At 43.4% G+C, this 24,039-nt stretch overlaps 1 protein-coding gene across 1 annotated transcript; it reads left to right on the top strand.

Moving 5' to 3' along the window:
- Positions 1-5,937: 5,937 nt before the first annotated feature.
- LOC126456872 (uncharacterized) lies at positions 5,938-22,771 on the top strand. The gene is made up of 2 exons (XM_050092696.1): positions 5,938-6,209; positions 22,537-22,771. Exons 1-2 carry the CDS (start codon positions 5,938-5,940, stop codon positions 22,769-22,771), a joined length of 507 nt encoding a protein of 168 aa, XP_049948653.1.
- Positions 22,772-24,039: the final 1,268 nt, after the last annotated feature.

The following is a 24,039-nucleotide window of genomic DNA, read 5'->3' as shown; positions in this document are numbered from 1 at the left end:
TGGTTCATTCTCTAAGTAGCCACACATAAATTCTAACCTGTGCTCCAATGACCAGTTGGGAGGGAAACAATGAGAGAATTGATGGAGCCACGCTTGTGGATGAATGTCGTTGGCAGAATTCTTAAACGTTTTGAATTTACGTGTAGTAATGAACAGCTTATAGTCAAAATCATCATGTCGGCGAGTCGCATATCGGTCATTGTTAGGTCGTGTCGGCCGTTCCATCTCAAAATTCGGTGCACATTGCCAATTTCTTTCATAACTTCCGAAATGCCCTGTGTTATTATTTTGCGGCTTTTCCGTGTTTCTAAGTCCCTCTTCCCAAGTTGGGGCACGAGTATCCTCTGAAATACGTAATTCTTGTATTAACTGTGTCAGCTGATCTTGTACTTCCCGGATTTCTCTTTGGTGTTGCGTATTAATCTGATTCTGATTTTGTTTGAATTTTCTTATTTGTCCATACTCTTCTGTGTCAGTGAAGGCTATGGGTCTTGTGTCATTCAGATCATCATCTACCTTTGTAGATAAGTTAGTGACCCGATCCGAAAGTTCGGCTACTTTCTCCGATAGTGAACACATTTCCTCAGTGTGTTTTTCTGAACCAAGTTTCAGAGTATCTACTGTGTCCTTAAAGTTTTCCTGAGTTTTTGCAAGTTGCGTAACCGAATCGGTAGATGCAACTGAGTCAAATTTAGCTTGCAAGGTCTCATGATTTTCATGAACAATAATTTGCAGTTCTTTTATGGCTGCTTCGTGATTCTGTAATGCATTTTCATGCCGCGAAAAAATAGGTTGAAAATGCTCACAAATTTGTGTTTTTACGTCATTACAGACTTTTTGACATTTCGATTCAATGTGATGTAACTCAGTAGTTAAATCTTCACGTGTTTGTTCAAGTGTTTGTTCCAATGAGTCTAACTTTTTAAGATTTTGTTCCACTGTGTCTAACTTTTGAAGCTTTTGCTGTGTCTGTCCCATTTGTTGTATTAATTGTAATAACAATGCATTGGTGTCTGAAACATGTTCCTCAGTGCTTTTCGGCAGTGAATTTACACCGGAAACATTCACATTTTGACAAGCAGAAAATGTGTCTTGACTTATTCGAGAAAACGGCGAGGATCCAAAACCTGAATCGACAGTATTTGCGAGATCGTGTCGTGTCATTTCGGCTTCCTGAGGCGAGCTATTGCCGACCGGTCGATCGATAATACTTCCCTCTTCACTAATTGTTTCACTGTCCACGCCATTGTTTGCCGCCTGCTCCATTTCCCTATGAACAGTTACCAAATTACTACTTTGAACATCAGTTAATTCATTACTCGGTGGCGCTAACACACTGCTCTCATTTTCACTGTCATTTCTCAGTTTACTTTGGAGCCTAGTATTACGTTTTTCACACGCCATTATTGTCACAGTATTTCACACGACAACACAGAAAAACACAATTTGAAGAGCAAAAATAAGAGAACACATTAACATAACACTGAAAATAATATCTAGTTAATTACAGCTGCGAAATACTTGGTGCAAATCTATATGCATGCCACAACTGTTTTACTGTACAACAATGAGAGGCTACAACTACAAAGGAGATTCTCTCTACAATTACGCGCTAGCAATAAACAAAAGCTACACTAAATACACAAACTACAAGAAAAATCAGAAGATTCCAGTGAGGTATCCTAGGCCAAGGGTCGACATATGAAACGTCCCCTTTGAACAATTATACAGGACTGTGCTTAACCTGACACACAATATTTTTTAGCGCAACGCAATCTGACTTTCAAAATTCCCTACTAAAGAATGGCCCTGACAAACATTAAACTATACCTTTCACAAATCACTTACCTCACAAAAATCTTCGCTGCTCAAGCTACTGCAATACAGCGAGCGCCACTACTGCCAGCTAAATAAAAGATTCAAACTACTGAAGGCACTAACTACTGATAGGGGTAGTTAGCAAATGAAAGATATTAATAGAGAGCAAACAATGTATTTACCTTAATATCATCACAAGTCATAATATATATATCAGTTCATGACAAATTACAAACCTCCGCCATCTCTCTCCCCACATCCACCACTGCTGGCGGCTCACCTCCAACTGCGCAACGCTACGCGCTGTTCACAGCCAGCTGCCTCTGCCCAACACTACAATGGCAGACAACAATGCAAACTACCCACAGACTGCACACAGCACAGCCAGTGATTTTCATACAGAGGTGGCGTTACCAATAAAAAACCTAAACAGCATACTTACAGTGCTGCTATCTTAAAGTTGCCTGACCCGTCATTAGAGACTGTGATGAACATCATTGAAGCCCAAGATACTTTTGACTATGCTGAGTGTGAGTTAGATCAGCCATGTATTTCTCAAATTGCCTGTGCTAAGCAAGTTATGTCACGCCCGCGGCCCCACCGGCAGAGTCCGACTGTAAACACTAGCCGGCCGCGTCATGTTAAACACATTCGTCAGCCGCGTGTGCAAAATGATAGAGTTAAGTCTTGCCCTAAGTGTGTTCTTGCTCATCCTCGTGAACGTTGCCCGTTAAGAAACGCGGTTTGTCACTTTTGTCAAAGGAAAGGATACATCCAGACTGTTTGTTTGCGTAAACGCAAGAACAATTCTAGTGCTGCCCAGCCCATGGATATTCATGTTCTTCAAAGCCAGCCCGCCCAGAAGGTCGCGTTTGAAGACTCTTCCACGGTTCGTGTGGGTAATAAACTTGTTCTCAATAAGCCACCCACCCAGCCCTCTGCTATGCGACCCAAGCGTAATTCAAACGCTGTAAAAAGTAATGTACAGACTGCACGTGAAGCGGGAGTTGTTCCACCCGCCCAACCCACGAGTTGTCGTAAGCAGCGAACACGCGCTAAACGCACTGATTTTGTGTCTTCCGCCTCCACTGCACCGATCCAGAGATAGTGTAATAAACTATTTGTGAAGCTACGCATCCAGGATAAGACCTTCAATTTTCAATTAGACACTGGTGCGTCTGTGACTCTCATAAATGGTGCTACGTATGCGGCTATCGGCCGCCCTAAACTTTCAGCGGCAAAACATTCTTTGGCTACTTATAGTGGAGAACAAATTCCTGTGTTAGGTGTATGTCGCGTGCCAGCCACATTCCGTGGCAATACAAAAACAGTTTCATTCACAGTGCTCCGCGCTACAGACAGTGTAAACATTTTCGGATTAGACTGTTTTGACTTGTTTGGCCTGTCTATCCAAGACAATGTGTTGCAAATTAATTCTGTTGTTGTTCCTCAAGACAGCATAACCGATTTGTGTAAACAATACAGTGACATATTTAAAGACGAACTAGGTTGTGCTGCGAACTTTGCCGCTCATATTACGTTAAAAGATAATGCTCAGCCTCGATTTTTTCGTGCTCGTCCAGTGCCTCACGCCCTCCGGGCACCTGTAGAAGATGAACTTCGTCGTTGGCAAAACAACGGTGTTATTCAACCCGTTTCAGCGAGCCAGTGGGCTTCTCCCTTAGTTATTATAAAGAAACCGTCTGGCAAGTTACGTTTGTGTGCTGATTTTAAGTCGACAGTTAATCCTCAGACTGTCATTGATTCTTTTCCTTTGCCTAGACCGGACGAGCTGATGGATAAGTTAGGGGAAGCTCGTTTCTTTTCCAAAATTGATCTCCGTGAAGCATATTTGCAATTGCCCCTCGACGAGCAATCACAACAGTATTTTGTCATAAACACGTCGTTGGGGTTGTTCCGTTTTCTGCGTTTGCCTTTTGGTTGTGCGTCAGCTCCAGCTGTTTTTCAGCGTTTTTTGTCACAACTTCTGGCTAATGTGCCATCGTGTTGCAACTATTTAGACGATATTGTTGTGTCCGGTCGGACGCCTGCTGAACATTTCCGTAATTTGGAGTGTTTGTTTTAAGTGTTGTCTCAGGCAGGCCTACGTTGCAACATCGATAAATGTTCATTTTTCCTTACGGAGATGGAGTATCTGGGACATGTTATTAATGCTCAAGGCATTCATCCCTCCCAGTCACATTTCGCAGCTATTCGTGATTTGCCCGCCCCTCGCAATCTGCAGGAATTGCAAGCAGTTCTTGGCAAACTGACATATTATATTAGGTTTATACCTAATGCATCACAGATTGCTGCACCGTTGCATCGTCTCCGCCGTAAGAATGTTCCGTTTGTGTGGTCAGCTGATTGCCAATCAGCCTTTCAGCAGCTTAAAGAGGCTTTATTGAATGATCGTTGTCTGGTCCATTACGACCCTAACAAGCCTCTGGTGTTAGCTTGTGATGCCTCTTCTTTCGGCCTCGGTGCTGTGTTGTCTCACCGAGTCGGTAACACCGAACGTCCTATTGCGTTCGTATCTAAATTGGTAAACAAAGCTCAGTGTAATTATAGCCAATTGGACAAGGAAGCGTTGGCTATTGTGTTCGGTGTCACAAAATTCCATCACTACCTCTATGGTAGACAATTCTATTTAGTAACAGATCACAAGCCCCTGACGTCACTGTTTCATCCGTCTAAACCAGTTCCTCAGCGGACAGCTCAGAGACTACAACGTTGGGCTCTTTTGTTATCACAATACCAGTATGAGATACTGTATCGCCTTACAGCTCAGCATGCAAACGCTGACGCGCTTTCTAGATTGCCGATTGCTGCGGATGATGTCTTCGATTCCTCTGACGACTCTTGCCATCAGATTGACGCCGATGAGCATCAATCCCTCCGGGATTTTCCGATTGATTATCGTCAGGTGGCACGTGAGACAGCTACGGATCCTCATCTGAGTTTACTATTACGTTTTGTTCAACGTGGCTGGCCGTCCAAGGCAAAGGACATATCGGATCCTGTGGTTCGTCGCTATTATCCGCAACGTCATCTGTTGTCTGTTTCGCACGGAGTTTTGCTGTTACGCACCGAGAATGACCAGCTTCGTGTAGTGGTTCCCCAAGTGCTCCAATCCAAGGTCCTCGACTTGTTGCATCAAGGTCATTGGGGAGTGGTCCGCACCAAGCAGCTTGCCCGCCGTCATTGTACATGGATCGGCATTGATAAGCAGATTACGCAGATGTCTACAGATTGTTCGACGTGTGCCGAACACCAAGCTGCTCCGCCTCAACGCTATTTTGAGTGGGCACGCCCTGCCGGTCCCTGGGAGCGAGTACATATTGATTTCGCTGGTCCACATGGGAATTCTCGTTGGCTCATCGTGATAGATGCATTTAGTAATTTTCCGTTTGTTGTGCCCATGCAGTCTACAACGTCTGCACAAACTATACAGGCGTTGACTTCAATTTTTTGTATTGAGGGTCTTCCAGAAGTTTTAGTGTCTGACAATGGTCCACAATTTACCTCTGCTGAATTTGAAAGTTTTTGTTCTGCCAATGGCATTCGCCATGTTCTTACTCCGCCGTTCCACCCTCAATCGAATGGTGCAGCGGAACGTTTTGTACGCACATTCAAGGATCATATGGACCGCCTTCGTGCTACGCACTCTCGTCAGCAGGCCCTCATCACGTTCCTATCGTCGTACCGGACCACGCCACGCGACGGCCCTTCGCCTGCGGAGCTTCTCCACGGCCGTCGTCATCGCACCCTACTACGGTTGTTGCACCCCCCGGATCGACCCGCCGCTTCTGAGCATGCACGCGTTTTCAGCGCAACGACGCCGTTTTTTTCAGAGTTTATCACGGTCGCCGTCGTTGGGAACGTGGTACCGTGATAAGTGTCCAGGGTCGCGGTTTTTATACTGTTCAAGGTGCTACTGGGGTGCACAGGAGGCATCAGAACCAGTTGCGCCGCGCTGGCCGCCCGGATTCTGCCGCTCGTTCTTTGTCCACAGATTTGGTCCGCGGCGGGTTCCAGCCGCGCCTTCCGCCTTCGCTGCCGCCCCCAGGGCAGCAGCAGCAGCCGTCGCCGCTACCACGCCGACAGCCCGTCCCGTTGATGCCTCCCGCGCAGCTTCATCCGGGAGCGCCCCAGGTGGTCGCTCCGGCGCCTGCGGTCCCTCTTCAGTCGCCACCGCCTTCGGAGCTGATGGACGTCGACCCCTCAGCCGGGCCGCCTTCCCAAGCGGTGGCTGTGCAGCCTGTCCTGCAGCCGCTTTCCTTGGGCACCCCCAAGGAGTCTGACACCGCAGCGCCTTGTCCGGGGCCCACTCAGCAGCCGTCGACGCAGCGTCAGGAGACGCTGCCTCTCTTCGTGGGTCCCGACGCCCCGTCGCGTCCAGTACCAGAAGCTGCGCCCGTGGTCACAGGCGTGCACCCTGCCCTCGGTTTTCAGTCGGTGTTTCCCGAGGCCCCGCGCAGCCAATGCTGGGGTGCGGACCGGGGACTGCCACCGACAACAGTCTCCGCCCCGGTCTCTTCTGCTACGCCTGCGGCCAGACCCCTCCCTCGCCGTCGACGCTCGCCACGTCATTATTCAACGACGGTGCGGCGATTTGGGGGGGAGGAGTGTTATATCCTAGCCAGTAATGCCACCCGAGCCCGCTGCCAAAAGGTTGGCAGCATCAGAGTCCGGACGCCGTCCGCGTAAGCAGCGCCAGCGCCACAAAAGTATGACTTGACAACTGTGTCATCAACGTCATCCACACTCTTTGTCGGCTTGCCTCTGTCATCTGACATGTTTATTTTCAAGTTTGTGACGTAACTGCTCAAAGAAATCTTTCGCAGCACGCCGATCGACAACTATCAAATGCGAACGCTGCGACGCTTCCTGATAGTCAAAGGTCACACCGCGGTAGCTGACAATTGCAGAGCTATACCGGGTAGAAGACAAGATGGTGGCTAACTTTGAAAATAAGTGACAAACACCTACTAGACACTTAATCCTGCTATTATGGCATCCATCTTGTGTTCTTATCCATAGCAACAATGAAAATGCTAATAATGCTAACAAATAAACTCTGCATTAAGAGATGATCAGAAATGAATTCTAACTACGTAAATAAGCAACTCTGCAAGGAAATAACAGCGATAGGATAAAATGAAGCAGTAAGGAAAGAAATTCCGGAAATCAGTTTTTTTTTATACAAGATGTGAGATTTTATGCGTAATGAAAACCGTACTTACATCAGTCGTTTTGCGTACTGCTGCTATTTTTCAAAATTTTTTTAACACTTCCACAGTTTTGTTCAGTACTTCCTTTATGGCTTCCCGATGTCCACCGGATGATGTCACGAAACAATAACAGAACAGATTTAAATTTTTTTATCTGGTCCCTGTTCGGGCGCCACAGCTTTGCCACAGGAGACACGAAAGCGGTCGAAGACGTCCGTCTTCTGGTCGGCTCCTGATCGTCGTCAGGAGGAGGCTAGTTTCTGATTACGCAAAGACTTCTATTACTTGGAAAAGAACAACCCGGATTTCTTTAGGTAATCAGTATGAATTTTATAATTACCTAAGGGACCTTTAACAATGAATAGTAAAAAAATTGCACTTGCAAATGAAATCATTAATAAATGGGGCAGCTATGAGTTGTATAGAAGACAAGGGGCGGCCTTCTGTCTACGACCAGGATGCCGCAGTATTCTCTGCTGTAGTAAAGGCTGTTTGACATTTATAAAAATAATATGGCATGGAGGTTAAAAAAGTATAAAGGAAAAGAACAGAATAAGAAACCTGGTAAACACTAAATGTATTCAAACAATTCTCACTAGCAAATTAGGGCTTATTTATAAACAGTATAACTTACATAAGTACTTTTCTAACTGTATGGTGCGATCAGATTTCAGCCTGTTCTGTACTAGCTCCTTGGTTTACGTTTTTGTCACAAATCACAGTTATTACTTTTCTCCTTCCCTCGAGACAATTCTTGCACCGTTCAACACCTTCATAACAATAACTTGCCGATTTACAGTTTCGAACATAAATTACTTGAATTTTATTAATTAATGATGTTGTCTGCACGTTGGCAAGACCGCTCACTTTTTTAGCTTAAACTCGACCTTCTTTACGTTTTCACATTACAAGCAGAAGTACATTAAAAATCTGAAGATCTACAAAAGTTTTTTGCTGTCATCTTTTATTTAGATCGAAGCGGAACGTCAGAGCAGCTTCTGTTAAAATGTTCCTTTGACTGCGCAATCGATGTATTAGCGTCCGCGCTAGATGCGCATCTTTACAGTTACGTAAATTATACAAAATAAATGTTTTCAAAGAATATGTCTCATCTCATAAGTTGATCATTTAATATACAGATAGGTGAATGCCTCTCCAAGGGTACTCACAGCTTTCATTCTACGGAAATCCCAATAATATTACAAGTTCTGGGGACCAGGGTGATGCAAAACTTTTTTTGATGCGTGTATATTCTCTGGAATTTATATAACTCTTAGGACTCTGAACTTTAGATGTGATGTGGGGACGAAGTTATTTTAGTACATCAGATGTATATCTAGAGACGAAGACAGACAGCTTCAATTAAACTTTAGTTGGGAATATTTGTGGCTCTGGGTTTCACCTGGAGTTGAGTAATTTTTTTCGTGCCCTGGATAGGAAGTTAGGGAACAGACAGATAGTAAACTATTCCCAGCCCCTTAATATCAGAAATGCCGCAAGTGTTGTGGGGCGGCGGTTAGAAAATTTACTGTTGTATATATATTTGAATGTTGAAACACTTCATTTCCCGGCCGATGCACCATATGTGGGGTGGCTGGTGAAATTAATTGTTTATATAAATGTTCCTGAACGCAAAACCAGTTCCTACTATTTATGGTGTCTTTTGCCGTTCCCAACACTGGCTCTCTAACTACAATATTGGCAACCAGAAAGTGATTAGCAAAACGTGAAGCCTGTAATTAGAATTCCTAGTGCCCACTTCATCTGAGAAATACACTTATAGCTCCAGCTTATAGCTTTGAGGAATTATGAGATTGTCTGGGAATCATAATCAAAAACGATCGTGAAAAAAAACTTTCTCTACATGCTGAAAGTCACAAATGAAAAAAAAAAAAATGAATCCACACAATCTAACTAACAGAGCAGTTCAGAGTCTAATGCGCTGATGCCACTACAACTGTCCAAATTAAATATTTAAATGAATGTTCGCCATAATTTGATGATTAGGTTCATCAAACGCCACGCTAAATAATGGTAGAATGTTTGTCCCGCGGCGGCACGTGAAAATACGACATACGCAAACTGAAGATATATCATTAAAGCCATCCCAGAATTAACACTTCACTCGAAAATGATTTCATGGTTACGCGTATCCCGAGTAACTTAATACGGCATCCGAGGCTGTTTATAGCAATGATACCGACGCGACGCGACTCCCGACACAGATGGCGTGCTATTCAGCATCTGGAGAGAACTGGGGCCTTCCTTCCTCGCGCAGCGCTCTTATATATAAAGCCGCGGTGAGGACGACTAAGGGAACGCCTGATCAAATCGGCTCTCCCGACTAGCCGCTGGACTAGTAATGCACCACTTCAAGTTATTGAATAAATCATAGCTTCTTTTGCTGATGGCCGTTGAAGCTCTCAATTGAAATGTGCATTCAACACACAGGTAAGTAATCATAATAAAAGTTTGACGTGGCTAAGTTAGATATTTTGGGCGAGAGAATTAATTTAATTACACTGCACGCAGTAGACGAGCTCTGAACTTGCCCTTTGGAGATACGTTATCGCTATAGTTTTATAGTTATTCAAATGAAACTTCTCACATCTTTATGATTATAGCGGATCTCCAATCTACTTAAATATAAACATCCTAGCCTTATTTATTAACCTACTTAATCTATCTTGCTTCCTTAATTTTTAAGACAAAAACCAGAAAATCATGAATTTCAACTAAAATCTTAATTTGTGAGATCCAGAAGACTGTTTCTATTAAATTATTATGAAAAAGGAATCTAAATATAAATTTTTAAATCTCTAGCTCTTTTCTGTTGTGCCAACGATTTTTACAGAAAAACGTCCAAATTTCGAAAATGGTTAAAGTTATCGAACTGACAATCAACACATATTAATTTAGTGTTACTCCTGACATGCTAGAACCGTTTTAGGTTATTTACTTAATTTTTAAAGTATTGCGCAACATTTATGACGTCAGAGCTAGTTACAGCGGACTGGCTGGCACACAATGGAAAGACTGATGTGAATTTACTATGGCGTGAGTAGGCTGCTTCCCTACAGTGTGACACAGGAATTGAACAGATCTCAGAATGAAGGACAATAGTACATGGAATTCCAGGAGGATTAGTGCTAGACCCACGCTTGACCTTAAAGAACGTAAATAACCTTCCAAATGACTTTAAAGCTGACTCAAATCTGTAGTGTTCACTGATGACACGACAATACAAATCAGAGGACAAGAATGAGCCGTACCTAATACAGTGAAGGTGACAGCTGAACAAACCCGAAAGTGATTCACTCCAATAGTTTTAGTCTTAACCTCACAGACTTGTATCACATTATTTGAAGCAACCAAAAAAGACCCTCTACATCAGGAGTAGTCGTTAAAAGTGCCAGACTACATGCCAGACTGTGTAACGTTTCTTGTATTCCAGCAAAATAACAATTTAAAATACAAACAGCTCAACGACAATAAAGAAACTAAATTTTGTATGTTTTACTCGTAGAATAATCTACGTACTACGTTTTTGCCATCAACATGGCCCGCATACACCTGTGTCACTTATTTTTAGCACTTACACGTGTTTCACATTAAACATATTGCAAACGTATTTCTGATCATATTTCTAGCAAATTTCGCCTTGCAAATTCATACGAAGTCTCAGAAAAGTTGTAGTTCTACACGTAACTGATTCTCGTTCGAGAAAAAGGTCTCTCCTTTCAAACTGTCCGATTCACCGCTGTTATACATCTTACTACTCTAGAAACATCATTAAATGTATCCCTGGTATTGAGCTATGTGGCACATTTAAACCCGAAAGACGCTGTAAAATTTTTGTCCTTCTGCGCTGTTCACTGTCAGAACATTGCTGACCACTGAACATCGCAAATAAGAGACAGCTGTTCTTTGCTCTTTTAAAGTATCCCAATTCTACTAAATACGGGAAAGAAATACCAACAGCAGGTTTTCGGATGTTTCTAAACGTAACTCCTTCTCAACATTACCCCCCTAGTGGCAGTAGGAGATTCACAGCAGATTTATACACATAAAAACTCTGGTGTTACAGAGATACGGAGACATGACACTGTCACCCGCCCCCTCCCTAGGGATAGAGATAAGAGTGAAACGTCCGTTTTGAATCGCCAGTCTTGTGGTTTAATGCGTTCCGCCACTAATTCCTCTTCTGGCCAACCTTTTAGTTTCAGAGTAGCAACCCCAGCCAACGACCAAAATTATTGGTTGGATGTATTCCAGTCTCTGCTTTCCTCTACAGTTCCCTCTACGGTTCCCTCTAGTACCATGAAAGCTATTACCAGATGTCTTAACAGATGTCCTGTCATCCTGTCTCTTCTTCTTGTCAGTGTTTAGCACATATCCCTTTCGTCTCGGATTCTTCGTTGAACCTCCTCACTACTTACCTTATCAGTCCACCCAATTTTCAACATTCGTCTGTAGCACCAGATCTCAAATGCTTCGATTCTATTTTGTTCCGATTTTCCCACAGTCCATGTTTCACTACCACACAATGGTGTGCTCCAAACGTACGTTCTCAGAAATTTCTTCCTCAAATTAAGGCCGAAGTTTGATACTTGTTGGCTTCCCTTGACCAGGAATGCCATTTTTGCCAGTGCTAGTCTGCTTTTTACGACTTTCTTGCGCCGTCCGTCGTTGGTAAGTAGTAGAATTCCATAACTAAGTCTTCTTCCACATCCCCAGTTCTGAGGTTAAGTTTCTCGCTGTTCTCATTTCTGCTATTTCCCATTCCTTTCGTCTTCCTTCGATTTACCTCTGTCCATATTCTGTCTCATTAGAATGTTCATTCCATTCAACAGATCCTGTAATTCTTCTGTACTTTTCCTGAGGATAGCAATGTCATAAGCAAATCTTATCACTAATGTCCTTTTACGTCCAATTTCAGTCCCACTCTTGACCCTTTCTTTGAATTCCGTCACTGCTTCTTTGATTAGCATTGTTGTGTCATCAGCAAACATTACATCTTTTTTAAAGTCACTTGGAGAGTCATTTACTTTCGTTAAGGTCAAGTGTGGACTGAACATTAGGGGTGAAAGACTACATCCCTGCCTTACACCCTTTCAATCGGTGCGCTTCGTTCTTGGTCTTGCAGTCTTATTGTTCCATCTTGGTTCTTGCACATACTGTACATTATACACTTTTCACTGTAGCTTACACATACTTTTCTCTTGCACATTTTACATAGTCGAGCCTTTCTTCCAGGCCGACAAATCCTATGAACTTGTCTTGATTTTTCTTCCGTCTTGCTTCCAACCGCAATGTCAGAACTGCCTCTCTGGTACCTTTACCTTCCCTAAGCCCAAAGTGATGTTTTTCCCAAAGACTGATGGTACATCGCTTGTCTGTAACATTCTACACACCAACGTGTATAGTCGTTTTGTTTCCACTCCCCCGAATGATTTTAGAAATTCCGATGAATGTTACCCATCCCATCTGTCTTCTTTGACCTCCATCCATCCAAAGCTTCTACAAATTCCAATTCTAACACTGGATACTCCCTCTCTTCCTTGTCGACTCTTGTTTTTTCTTCTATCGGACAGGTCCTCCCCATCGCAGAAGATTTTAGTGTACTGTTTCCACCTATCCGCTCTCATCTCTGAATTGAACAGTGGAACTCCCATTGCACTCGTAATGTTACCGATTTTGAGTTTAGGTTCACCAAAGGTTGTTTTGACTTTGCTAAATGCTGAATCACTTCTTCCGACAATCATTTCGTTTTCAATTACTTCACACTTTTCATGCAGCCATTTCACCTTAGCTTCCCTGCAATTCCTATTTATTTCTTTCCTGAGTGATTTGTATTGATGTATCCCATCCGAATAGGGAACTAGCCCAGAATCTTCTGCCAATGAAGAGATTTAATCTGTCAGGCTTCATATCAGCGCACACTCCGCTGCAGAGTGAAAATCTCACTCTGGAAACATCCCCCAGGCTGTGGCTAAGCCATGTCTCTGCAACATCCTTTCTACCAGGAGAGCTAGTTCTTCAAGGTTCGTAGAAGAGCTTCTGTGAAATTTGGAAGGCAGGAGACGAGGTACTAGCAGAATTGAAGCTGTGAGGACGATTCGTGAGTCGTGCTTGGGTAGCTCAGATGGTAGAGCACTTGCCTGCGAAAGGCAAAGGTCCCGAGTTCGAGTTTCGGTCCAGCACACAGTTTTAGTCTGTCAGGAAGTTTCATATCAGCGCACACTCTCCTGCAGAGTGAAAATGTCCTGTGGCTACACGTTCTGCAATATCAAGGCGTGGATCATTGCTGATTCTTCAGGGGCAGTTACCCACCACAAGGGTAAGTCCTCTTTGACAAGGCCGTTGGCAGAACGATGGTGACATCTTATGCTGTACGTATTAAGCCACCATTTCTGATGATTTTTATTCAAAATTTATGCAATATTGCGGTTCGAATCCGTGACCCAGGCTGTCTGTAGCCTAGCGACCCCGAAGACTGTGAATTTGATTCTAACATCGGTCGTTATCGAATATTATTTCATGTCACGTCTTCTCACTCCAACCCAGGTGTGACTGAGGTTTATAATGTCCTCAATATTTTCATACAAATTATTTTAGAGATAATGAATTGGGTATGCATAAAATTTGATTGAAATTCTTCCAGAAGTTCCTGAATTAAGCTTCCTTGTCGACGCCTTTTTACCCTTACCCTTATTGGTGATAGGTAGTGAAAGGTGCGTGTGTGTTAAAACGTAAGCCATTCTCAGAAATAGTGAAGAAGGAGCCCCAGATATTATAGTGAGATGCCTAAGTAATGGAAATTAAAAAATTGCTAACGATATTTGACGTGAAGCTTTAGGAAAAAATACAGAGCACACGCCTTCATATAATTAAGCGCATCATTTGAATAAGGGTCAGCATTTCTCAGTATAAAATACAATACGTAAATAAATAAATTCATGACTGTAACGGGTGCCACTACTTTGTATAAGCTTCATGCTTATACAGCCCCGCGCTGTCTGCCCGAGTTTGTATTCATCTGGTCAAAACGAATGCATCAATTAAACATGCGCATAGCAATCATTCAATCTCATTTCCACACCGCACATATGTGAACTGAATATGGGATATGAGCCAGCTACCAACGTAGAGCCTTATATCCTATGACGCCTGAAAATTAACCACATCCTCATGTCATGACACGAAGTTCTAATCGTCAATAATGATTCACTTCTGGTAGTGCTCATCTAACCGAAGTTTGGAAATATGGCGGCAGTATGTGTGCCGTAAATTTAAATAAAACATGAATAAACAAAGTGTCCGGAGTAGATATGACTGTTCAGCTCGCGTAATTAAAATGAAAATATTTATCTTCAATAAAACGGAAGCACAAAATTACAGTTTCACAGTGATAATCGTGATCGTAGTTAATTTTACAAAACAATCTTACACTAAGGCAGCAGAACCAGATATCATTGGGATAACCAACGTCCTCTTTTTCATATCAATTGGGATGGGAGATCTGAAAACACAATCAAATGAAATAAACTTGAAAAATGATGCGGTAACTAATTGCAATACTGGATTGTTCTTATTCTCTCATAGCCTACATCACTGGCGCACGGAAGGATACGAAATTTCGGGTCGTCATCTACCATACCATCATTTTCCACAATAAATTAACACGGAATTGTTTCACAGGTACTATGATGTATCGTACAGTAATTCAAAAGCATAACACTCCTTATGGTAAACTAATTTCATCAGAGCAGCGTGTTCTTCAAATACGGCTCCAGTACAAAGCACTTCACATCATTCCAAGGCAGAGAATACGTCCTTCCAGAGCAATTACTACTTCTTGAACGAAGGTTGGTTGCAAAAACAGACATAATGTCTGATGGGTTACCGCAATCACTGGTTCTAAAATGTTAATTATAATCCGTCTTGATTTCAAAAATGTTTATTCATATGACCAGTTTCCGTTCCTCTAGCACCATCTTCAGATCTGCAGGTTCGGTTACAGGAGTGACCCGCCCACACACAGCAACCTTAACATGGTTGGTTTAAAGGGGGAGGGAGAAGGGATCAAACTACTTGGTCATCGTCTAGAACGTAGGAATAAAGAATAACAACGGTTGACTTACTTTTAGGTCCCGAAGCACATTGCAAATACAACCAACTAGGCCTGTGATGGGCAGGCGGCCAACCGCTCACCGAAACATGTATAACGATGCACTCATTATGCAAAGAGCCTACAAACGTACGAGAATCGATAAGTGATGAAGCTGGGTGGATTAAAGTTCTAGAGATAGCTAAGGAATAAACGAGGACTATGCGGAGAGTAAGGAACGATGTGTCGCGAAATGTAAACCACAGCGAAAATCGAAACTGTTGTTTTTGCACCACTTAGCTACAACTTCCAGCTACGTCGTCGCTCCAACTTAGCCATATCTAGTAGTGTTGTACCAACTTTTCAATACAATCGTCACAGAGGGCAGCCTCCTGTGTTTTCCAATAATGTTCGAGGCTGGAGTGCACCTCGCTACCTGTGCCAAAATGTTGTGTTCATAGCCAGCGTTTCGTTTCAGCAGAGATGAATGTCAGAGGCAGCCAGATCATGGCTGTATGGTGTGTCATAAAAAACTTCCCACCGAAACTCCTGCCGGAGCTTCCCTATTTCCCCCAGCAATGTGCAGACAAGAACTGTCATGAAGAAGGAAATGCATGACATGTTACGTGGTGTTGCATGAAATCAGGCGAAATCCCTCGGCAGGCACCCACACTTGGCGGGTCACGCTATTTTCTGGGCAGCTTTCCGCGCCCCCTGCGCGCTCACGAGGTCCGCGAGGAAGAAAGGCCGTGTTACGTACGTCACAGCACGTGACACTGAAGGTCTTACGAGTGACAGCAGCAGTCTCCAGCGGGGATCGAGTAACCATTCTAGACGAGTTTAATAATTCTTGACTGCGCGTTTAAATGCACGCAAGTTCTCGATAGTACACAACAAAATTAAGATCGTTAGTGGGTATCTTTTCAATTAAATATTGATTTATTGTGGGCTCTACATGGAGCCGAGCGTTCGCGAAGTGTGACGGACAAGCCGACTAACGTGACGTCACAAGTTCGTTCCTCGGCCCGTATATTTCATTGGCCCCAGGGGCTCAGAACTGACGCTATCTGCGGGGATATTAGAGACACTGACCAACACACCTCTGCAAAGCTTCATTCGATTTTTCATTTCGTGACCGATCGTTCCTTATTTTCCGAATAGCCCTATCATGTTACAGATATTGATGAAGGTTAAACAGGTGGTGACAAAATGAAGGAGCAAACAACAGACACTTTTCAGTGATTCTTATCTTTATAGAATGATCACGAGCGTGTAATCGGATGAATGGTACAGGAACACACACAAGAGCACAAACAAGTAACCTTTTTTCTGTATTAGATTAGAATTATTATGGAAAATTTGACTAAGTAGAATTATTTTAAACAGGAGCACAAATATTATTATCCTTTTCCTTATTTGAAATTTGGCGCATGGTACTGCATACAGCCAACCTTGGACCATATCGTGAAACAAAATCGGTATACCGATGAGCAAAAGCAACATGACCACTGTCCATCGCGACACTGAACGTCGCCTGGACATGTTGTGGTCACATGACGTGTAAGGAAAGCATATGAGTGGCGCAAAGGCGAATGAGAAATCGGTCTAGCGACGATGCAAGCCGCAAACAGGGAATTCCACTGACATAAGCCACACTGGCAGACTGTTACGGTCCAGCGTTTCGAAACAATTCGCAAGCAGCGAGGCTGGTCGACTGTTCGTTTGTTGCTATAGAATGTGGCTGAAGGACTGTGAAACCACGAGTAGGAGGCAGGGTGTTGATTGTCTGCATCTACGTCTACATCTACATCTACGCCTCACTGCAGAATGTGGAGGTCGGTGGCCTGCCCCCTCCACCGAACAATATCGAACAAAATAAGATAAAATAAATAAATAAATAAGCTGGTAGAGCACTTGCCCCCGAAAGGCAAAGCTCCCGAGTTCGAGTCTCGGTCCGGTACACAGTTTTAATCTGCCAGGAAGTTTCATATCAGCGAACACTCCGCTGCAGAGTGAAAATTTAGTTCTGGATACATTCATCCAGCTTTTCATTCCATAATCTCACTATTTTTCTAGAATTCAATTAAAAAGGATTATTGACAGGCCATCGCCTTGCTATTCACCTGCCGGCCGGTGTGGCTGAGCGGTGCTAGGCGCTTCAGTCTGGAACCGCGCGACCACTACGGTCGCAGGTTCGAATCCTGCCTCGGGCATAGATGTGTGTGATGTCCTTAGGTTAGTTAGGTTTAAGTAGTTCTAAGTTCTAGGGGATTGATGACCTCAGATGTTAAGTCCCATAGTGCTCAGAGCCATTTGAACCATTTTGCTATACACCTGTGCTTATTTCGATGGCTGGGTTATTTCTCCAATAAATTTCACTTTAGGTACTGTGTCTGTAAGTGTTGCACGTATTATATTTGCTAATTTAATCTTTACACCGAATTCTCGGATTATTTTAACTTAGTTGTCTGTCAAAGGAATCAAGGACCTTTCTGAATTCAACAACCGTTACTAGAATATCTTTTGAATTCAGTAGTCAGTGGCGAATAGTAATATTTATTTCTCGGATTATTTTACCTTAGTTGGTCTGTCAAAGGAATCAAGGACCTTTCTGAATTCAACAACCGTTACTAGAATATCTTTTGAATTCAGTAGTCAGTGGCGAACAGTAATATTTATTTCTCGGATTATTTTACCTTAGTTGGTCTGTCAAAGGAATCAAGGACCTTTCTGAATTCAGCAACCGTTACTAGAATATCTTTTGAATTCAGTAGTCAGAGGCGAATAGTAATATTGATTTCTCGGATTATTTTACCTTAGTTGGTCTGTCAAAGGAATCAATGACCTTTCTGAATTCAACAACCGTTACTAGAATATCCTGTGACACCAAGACGACACGTGTTCATGTAGCAACATGTGGTCGTGCATTGTCTTACTGAACAATGGTTCAAAAAATGGTTCAAATGGCTCTGAGCACTATGGGACTTAACATCTGAGGTCATTAGTTCCCTAGAACGTAGAACTACTTAAACCTAAGGACATCACACACATCCATACGCGAGGCAGGATTCGAACCTGCGACCGTGGCGGTCGCGCGGTTCCAGACTGAAGCGCCTAGAACTGCTCGGCCACTGAACGATGGTGTCAGGTGTGCTGTGCAAGAGCATGGCTTGGGGTCTCAGAATGTCATACACGTAGGTCACACTCGTCACAGTGCCCTGGACACGCACCAACTGTGATTTGTGGTTGTACCCAATGGCAGCCCACGCCAGAAGGCCTTGGATTGGCGCTGTATGTCGTGCGAATGCAGTCACTGTGATGCCACTATCCCTGCCTGCGGCGAAACAAAATGCGGCCATCATTTTCAAACAAACAGAACCTGGATTCGTCCGAAAGTACTATCTGATGCGATTCCTGTCCCCAGTGGCGTCATTCCATATGCCATTGCCGTCTAGCATGTTTGTATCTTTCTGCACATTCGTCAAATATAGTCGGAGAAGTGGATGAGGTGCACGTAACCCTAATAACTGGCACAATGGGACGTACCCCTTGCCATGCACTTTACTGTGGTTTGCAGAGTATAGATGCGGATGTAGGTACATATATCAGGCTATTTTCCAGTTTTCGAGCCGTATCGTCCCGACCATAATTACCACCCACCTCTACTCCACTGAACTACATTTGCATCTATATCAATACTCCGGAAGCTACCTGACGGTGCGTGGCGGAGGGTACTTCTGATACCACTAATTGATCCCACCATCCCTGTTGCATTCGTTAAAGGCGCATGGGAAGAATCGCCTCTAATTTTCCTTTCTTTGCGGTCATTTTACTAGACTTTTGTCGGAGGAAGTAATAATATATTGCCCGACTGTTCCCACAAAGTACTCTCTCTAAATTTCAGTAGTAAACCTCTCCGTGATGCCCAACGCCTCTCTTGTAGCGTCTGCCAACTGAGTTCGTTGAGCATTTCTGTGACCCTCTCGCGCCTAATAAACGGCCCTGTGAGGAAACGCTCCGCTCTTCGTTGGATTTTCTCTACTTTGAGTCCAAGCTGGTGGCCTTGCCGCAGTGGTTACATCGGTTCCCGTGAGATCACGGAAGTTAAGCGCTGCCGGGCGTGGTCGGCACTTGGATGGGTGACCATCCAGGCCACCATGCGCTGTTGCCAATTTTCGGGGTGCACTCAGCCTCATGTTGTCAATTGAGGAGCTGTTCGACCGAATAGTAGCGGCTTCGGTCAAAAATACCATCATACCGACCGGAAGAGCGGTGTGCTGACCCCACGCCCCTCCCATCCGCATCCTCCACGGAAGATGACACGGCGGTCGGATGGTCCCGGTAGGCCACTCGTGGCGTGAAGACGCAGTGAGTCCTAGCTGGTAAGGCTCCCAGACTGATGAAAAACACTCAATAATCAGTCGAATAAGAGTTTTGTAAGCAACTTCTTTCGTGGATGAGTTCCATTTCAGTAAGATTCTTCCTATGAAACTCAGTCTAGCGCCTGATTTTCCCACTATTTTTTTACGGGGTTCTTTCCACTTAAATTCGCTCTGTATAGTTACCCGTCGATATTTTACGATATGTACTGTTCCCAGCAATTTGTCATCAGCATTGTAGTTGTAGAGTAAAGGATTTCTTTTTCTATGTATGCGCAATATGTTACACTTATTTACATTCGGGATCAACTCCCAGAGACTACGCCATTCATTAATCTTCTGTTGGTCGTTTTGCAAATCGATACTGTCTTCTGGCGTTGCTACTTCCTTGTAGACAGCATCATCATCTGCGAAGAGTCTTAAAGAGTTTTCACGCTTTCTACTAGACCATTTACATACTCTGTAGACAGTAACGGTTCTATCACACTTTCTTAATCTGTAACTTCCCTTTACATCTGTCGGTTTTGTTCCGTTAAGAGCGTCGTGTTGAGTTGTATCTGCAAGGAGCTCCTCAATGAAGTCGCAAATCTGGTCCGTTAGTCGGCAACCTCGTACTTTCTTTCTTTTTCCACTAGACGGCCGGCAGTGCGGGCCGGTGTCAAATTCCCTCACGAAATCCAGGAACACAGCATCAACCCAGGCACCATTGTCTATGGCACTGTTGATCTCCGGAAGGAGCAGAGCGAGCCGTGTTTAACAAGATCTCCGTTTGTGGAATCCATGTTGAAATTTATAGAGAAAATTTTCCCTCTCCTGAAACTTCAGAATATTTGAGTACAAAACATATTCCAAAATTCTACTACAGATAGATGATGTCAACCATATCGGCCTGTAGTTACGTGCATTGTCCAATGACAATTGTTGTAAACGAGAATGCCCTGTGCTTTTTTCCAGTTGCTAGGTGCCCTTTGTTGTTCCCGTGAACAACGATAAACTACTACCAGAAAGGGAGCAAGTTCTCTCGCATAATCTTTGTGGAATTTTACAGGTATCTTATCGGGTCCTAATGGCGTTCCGTTACTATTCAGCAGCCGGTTTTCTCAGTACCTGCCATTTGAGGTTCGTACGACCGTTTAAAGGAGTGGCCCTGTTGTACAATGTTCTGCGGTGAAACAATTTCGGAAGATCGAATTGAGTATTTCTACCTTCTCTTTGTCATCTATTTCGGTAACCGTACGGTCACTGAATGACTGACCAGATATCGACCCGTTTACTGATTTTACGTAACACCAAATCCTCTTAGGTTTTTTAGTCAGCTCGGCTGACAAAATTTTACTTTCAGAGTCACTGAATGCTTCTCTCGTCGCACTCCTTGCGCTCATTTTTGCTTCGTTCACCTTTCGTTTGTCTGATGGGTTTTGATTCTCTTGAATCGGCGATAAAGCACACATTGTTTACGTAGCAGTTTTCTAACACGGCTATTAAACCACTTTCCTTACCGTGACTCGCGCCCAAAACGCCATCATTCAGTCTTTTGGAAGGAAATACTGATAATATTTTGGAATTCTTCGTTACTTGTGGCAAGAAGAGCTAACTAGCCAGCTAAATCTGTGTTGATATGAGTTCCCCTTGGAAACTGATTCCTCTTCCAAAATGTTCTCCCATTTTCTTTACCTCTCGTTCGACATACAAATCAGAGAGCAGTGGATGTGACTGGGATAATTTTAATTCCCCTCTTGTTTTGCCATCTGCCTCCTTAAATTCGTTTTTTCTGTTTTTACAATTTACCATTAACATACGTAAGCATAATCCGCAATTCCAAAAAAGACAAAGGTTGGTCCTCATTTCTAAATGATTTAACACCAGATCTAATTGTGTGCTTAGTTTTATATATGTATTTGATTTTCTAATTTATTTTGGTTACTCCTAGTTAGTAACTTTCATTATAGGGCGGAAACAGTAATTGTTTCGTAACTTAAATTCTGTTGTTGACGTATAAACGCATATAAATTCTGTAATAATTATAAACATTTGGAAGACGAAATGCTAGCAGACTTTAAGTATATATTTCGCTCCAGTTGGAAACATGTTATCAAAGCCAGCCCTTCATTAATTCCAAAGCAATTAACAGTTTTGTCAAAAGTATTTCTTGTGTAACTATTTTTGTTAATTTCACGATTTAAATAAATAATTTGGTGTAACCCTCATAGTAGAAGAAACTTCTAAAAAGAACCAATTTTTCGTTGTATTCAATTAATTTAATGAGTTAAGTTTTAATTGTAATTTCTGTAAATCAAACTTCGAACAATGTGTAGTTTCAGCACCGATTATTGTGAAGATATATAAGGGCCCGATTTTTGGTCACGAGACAGTCAGTCCATGGCCGAGTTTCAGACGAGTAACCGGTGCTGGGTAGAACAACAACAATACTTCAAATTAACTGTGGAACAAGTGTTAAACAATTAGGTCGTGTGTAAAAACAGTGACAGTGTCTGTTCCATACGTACCTGATTAAAGAACTGTTAACTTTGTGGCTACGTTTTACTGCTCGTAGATGTTCAATAAGTAACTATTGTAGCAGTATGTGGAGTTTCGCCCGCTAGCTAATAATGAGGCTTATCAAAAGTTTAACAAGAGTGCACTGGCCATATAATGTGTATCATTAGTGGGTTGTGAACAACGAAATTAAAGTACTGTAAAACGTACTGGGCATATGTAGGCTACATCATTTAAAGTAGTCAGGGTCGGAATCCACAACCCATATTTTTTAGCCAGTGTAGCAACGCAGTATGTCGACACCGAGGACAGCAATCAACAAACGAAGAGTGAAAAGAAGTGGAACCGTCGCATGGCGACAAGCTGCTTCGTTGTCTTAGGTCGTTCTTAGTGCAAAACTGATCTTTCTTGACCTTCCAGTTTCGTTATTTTCACTTTTGTTTTGTAGATGTTGTGGGTTATTCGACTACGTCGCGTAGTGTCGCTGTAAACGTTGCAGCAGAAAGCGGATCCCTTCGTGGTCCGTGAAGCGCCACAAGACGCGGCTCTACTGGGCAGTGGAAGTGGGGCAGTCTCAAGCACAGATAGCGCCCACCCACTCCCCTCTCCTTGGCCGGCGTCCAGCGCTCAGCGTCCAGGGGTCGAGTCAGAGTGGCGCCGCGCCGTATATCTGCGCCTGCGCCGCGCCTCCTTATCTGTACCGCGTGTGCCTGAGGATGCGTTCGTCCGGCTGAAACTGCGCTTATCTGGACGCCTGCGCCCGTTTCCTAACAGCGCGGAAGGCGTATACTTCGGTCCCCCCCGGCCGAGGTACCGACCGAGATAACACACATACGCAGGAGCTGCTGGTGAAATACAGCTGGTGTGCATCTGTCCGCCATTCTTTACCGTCCGCACAATGTGAGCGATTCCACACGCTACAGTCCGCCACATTTGCACTTTTACACAAACCTGCACAAGAACCATAACTTTACCTGTTCGAAAGTTATAGTGGTTCTCTATATCTACATCTACCGCGATACTGTGAAAATCACATGTAAGTGCCTGGCAGAGGATTCATTGAACCACCTTCAGAGTTCTCTATTATTCCAATCTCGTACAGCGCCCGGATAGAATGAACACCTATATCTTTCCGTACGAGCTCTGATTTGCCTTATTTTATCGTGGTGATCGTTCCTCCCTATGTAGGTCGGTGTCAACAAAATATATTTCCCATATTTCGCGATAATACAAAACGTGCTGCCTTTCTTTGAACTTTTTCGATGCACTCCGTCAGTCCTATCTGGTAAGGACCGCAAACAGCGCAGCAGTATTCTAAAAGAGGACGGAAAAGGGTAGTGTAGGCAGTCTCCTTAGTAGGTCTGTTACATTTTGTAAGTGTCCTGCCAATAAATCGCAGTCTTTGGTTAGCCTTCCCCACAACATTTTCTGTGTGTTCCTTCCAATTTAAGTTGTTCGTAATTGTAATACCTAGGTATTTAGTTGAATTAATGGCTTTTAGATTAGACTGATTTATCGTGTAACCGAAGTTTAACGAGTTCCTTTTAGCACTCATGTGGATGACCTCACATTAATCTACGTTACTGGATAGTCTGCAACCCACGAAATGGAGTGTGGCGGAGGATACCTTATGTACTTACCGCCTTCCCTGTTCCAGTAGCGAATGCTACGTGAGAAGAACGATTTTTGGCAAGTCTGTGTGTGAGTTGTATAATTTTACGATCATGAGATTTTCGCGGGGTGTAAGTAGTCTGAAACAACATATTCACCGACGCTTCTAGGAATGTGCGAGCTCACAAATCCAACAGGAAACTACTCGGTGACGTAGAATTCCTCTTTTGCAGCGTCTGCCACTGTAGCTAGTTTAGCATCTCAGTGATGCTTTCGCGCTTACTAAACGAACCTGTAACGAAATATCCTGCTCTTTTTTGGATCTTCTCTGTTTATCAATTATATCCGGTACGGATCCCAGGCTGACAAGTAATATTATGTAATTTACCTT

This window comes from Schistocerca serialis, chromosome 1 (genome assembly GCF_023864345.2).
Source record: "Schistocerca serialis cubense isolate TAMUIC-IGC-003099 chromosome 1, iqSchSeri2.2, whole genome shotgun sequence".
In the NCBI taxonomy this organism is placed as follows: domain Eukaryota; kingdom Metazoa; phylum Arthropoda; class Insecta; order Orthoptera; family Acrididae; genus Schistocerca; species Schistocerca serialis.
This window is presented reverse-complemented; position numbering and strand designations above follow the sequence as displayed.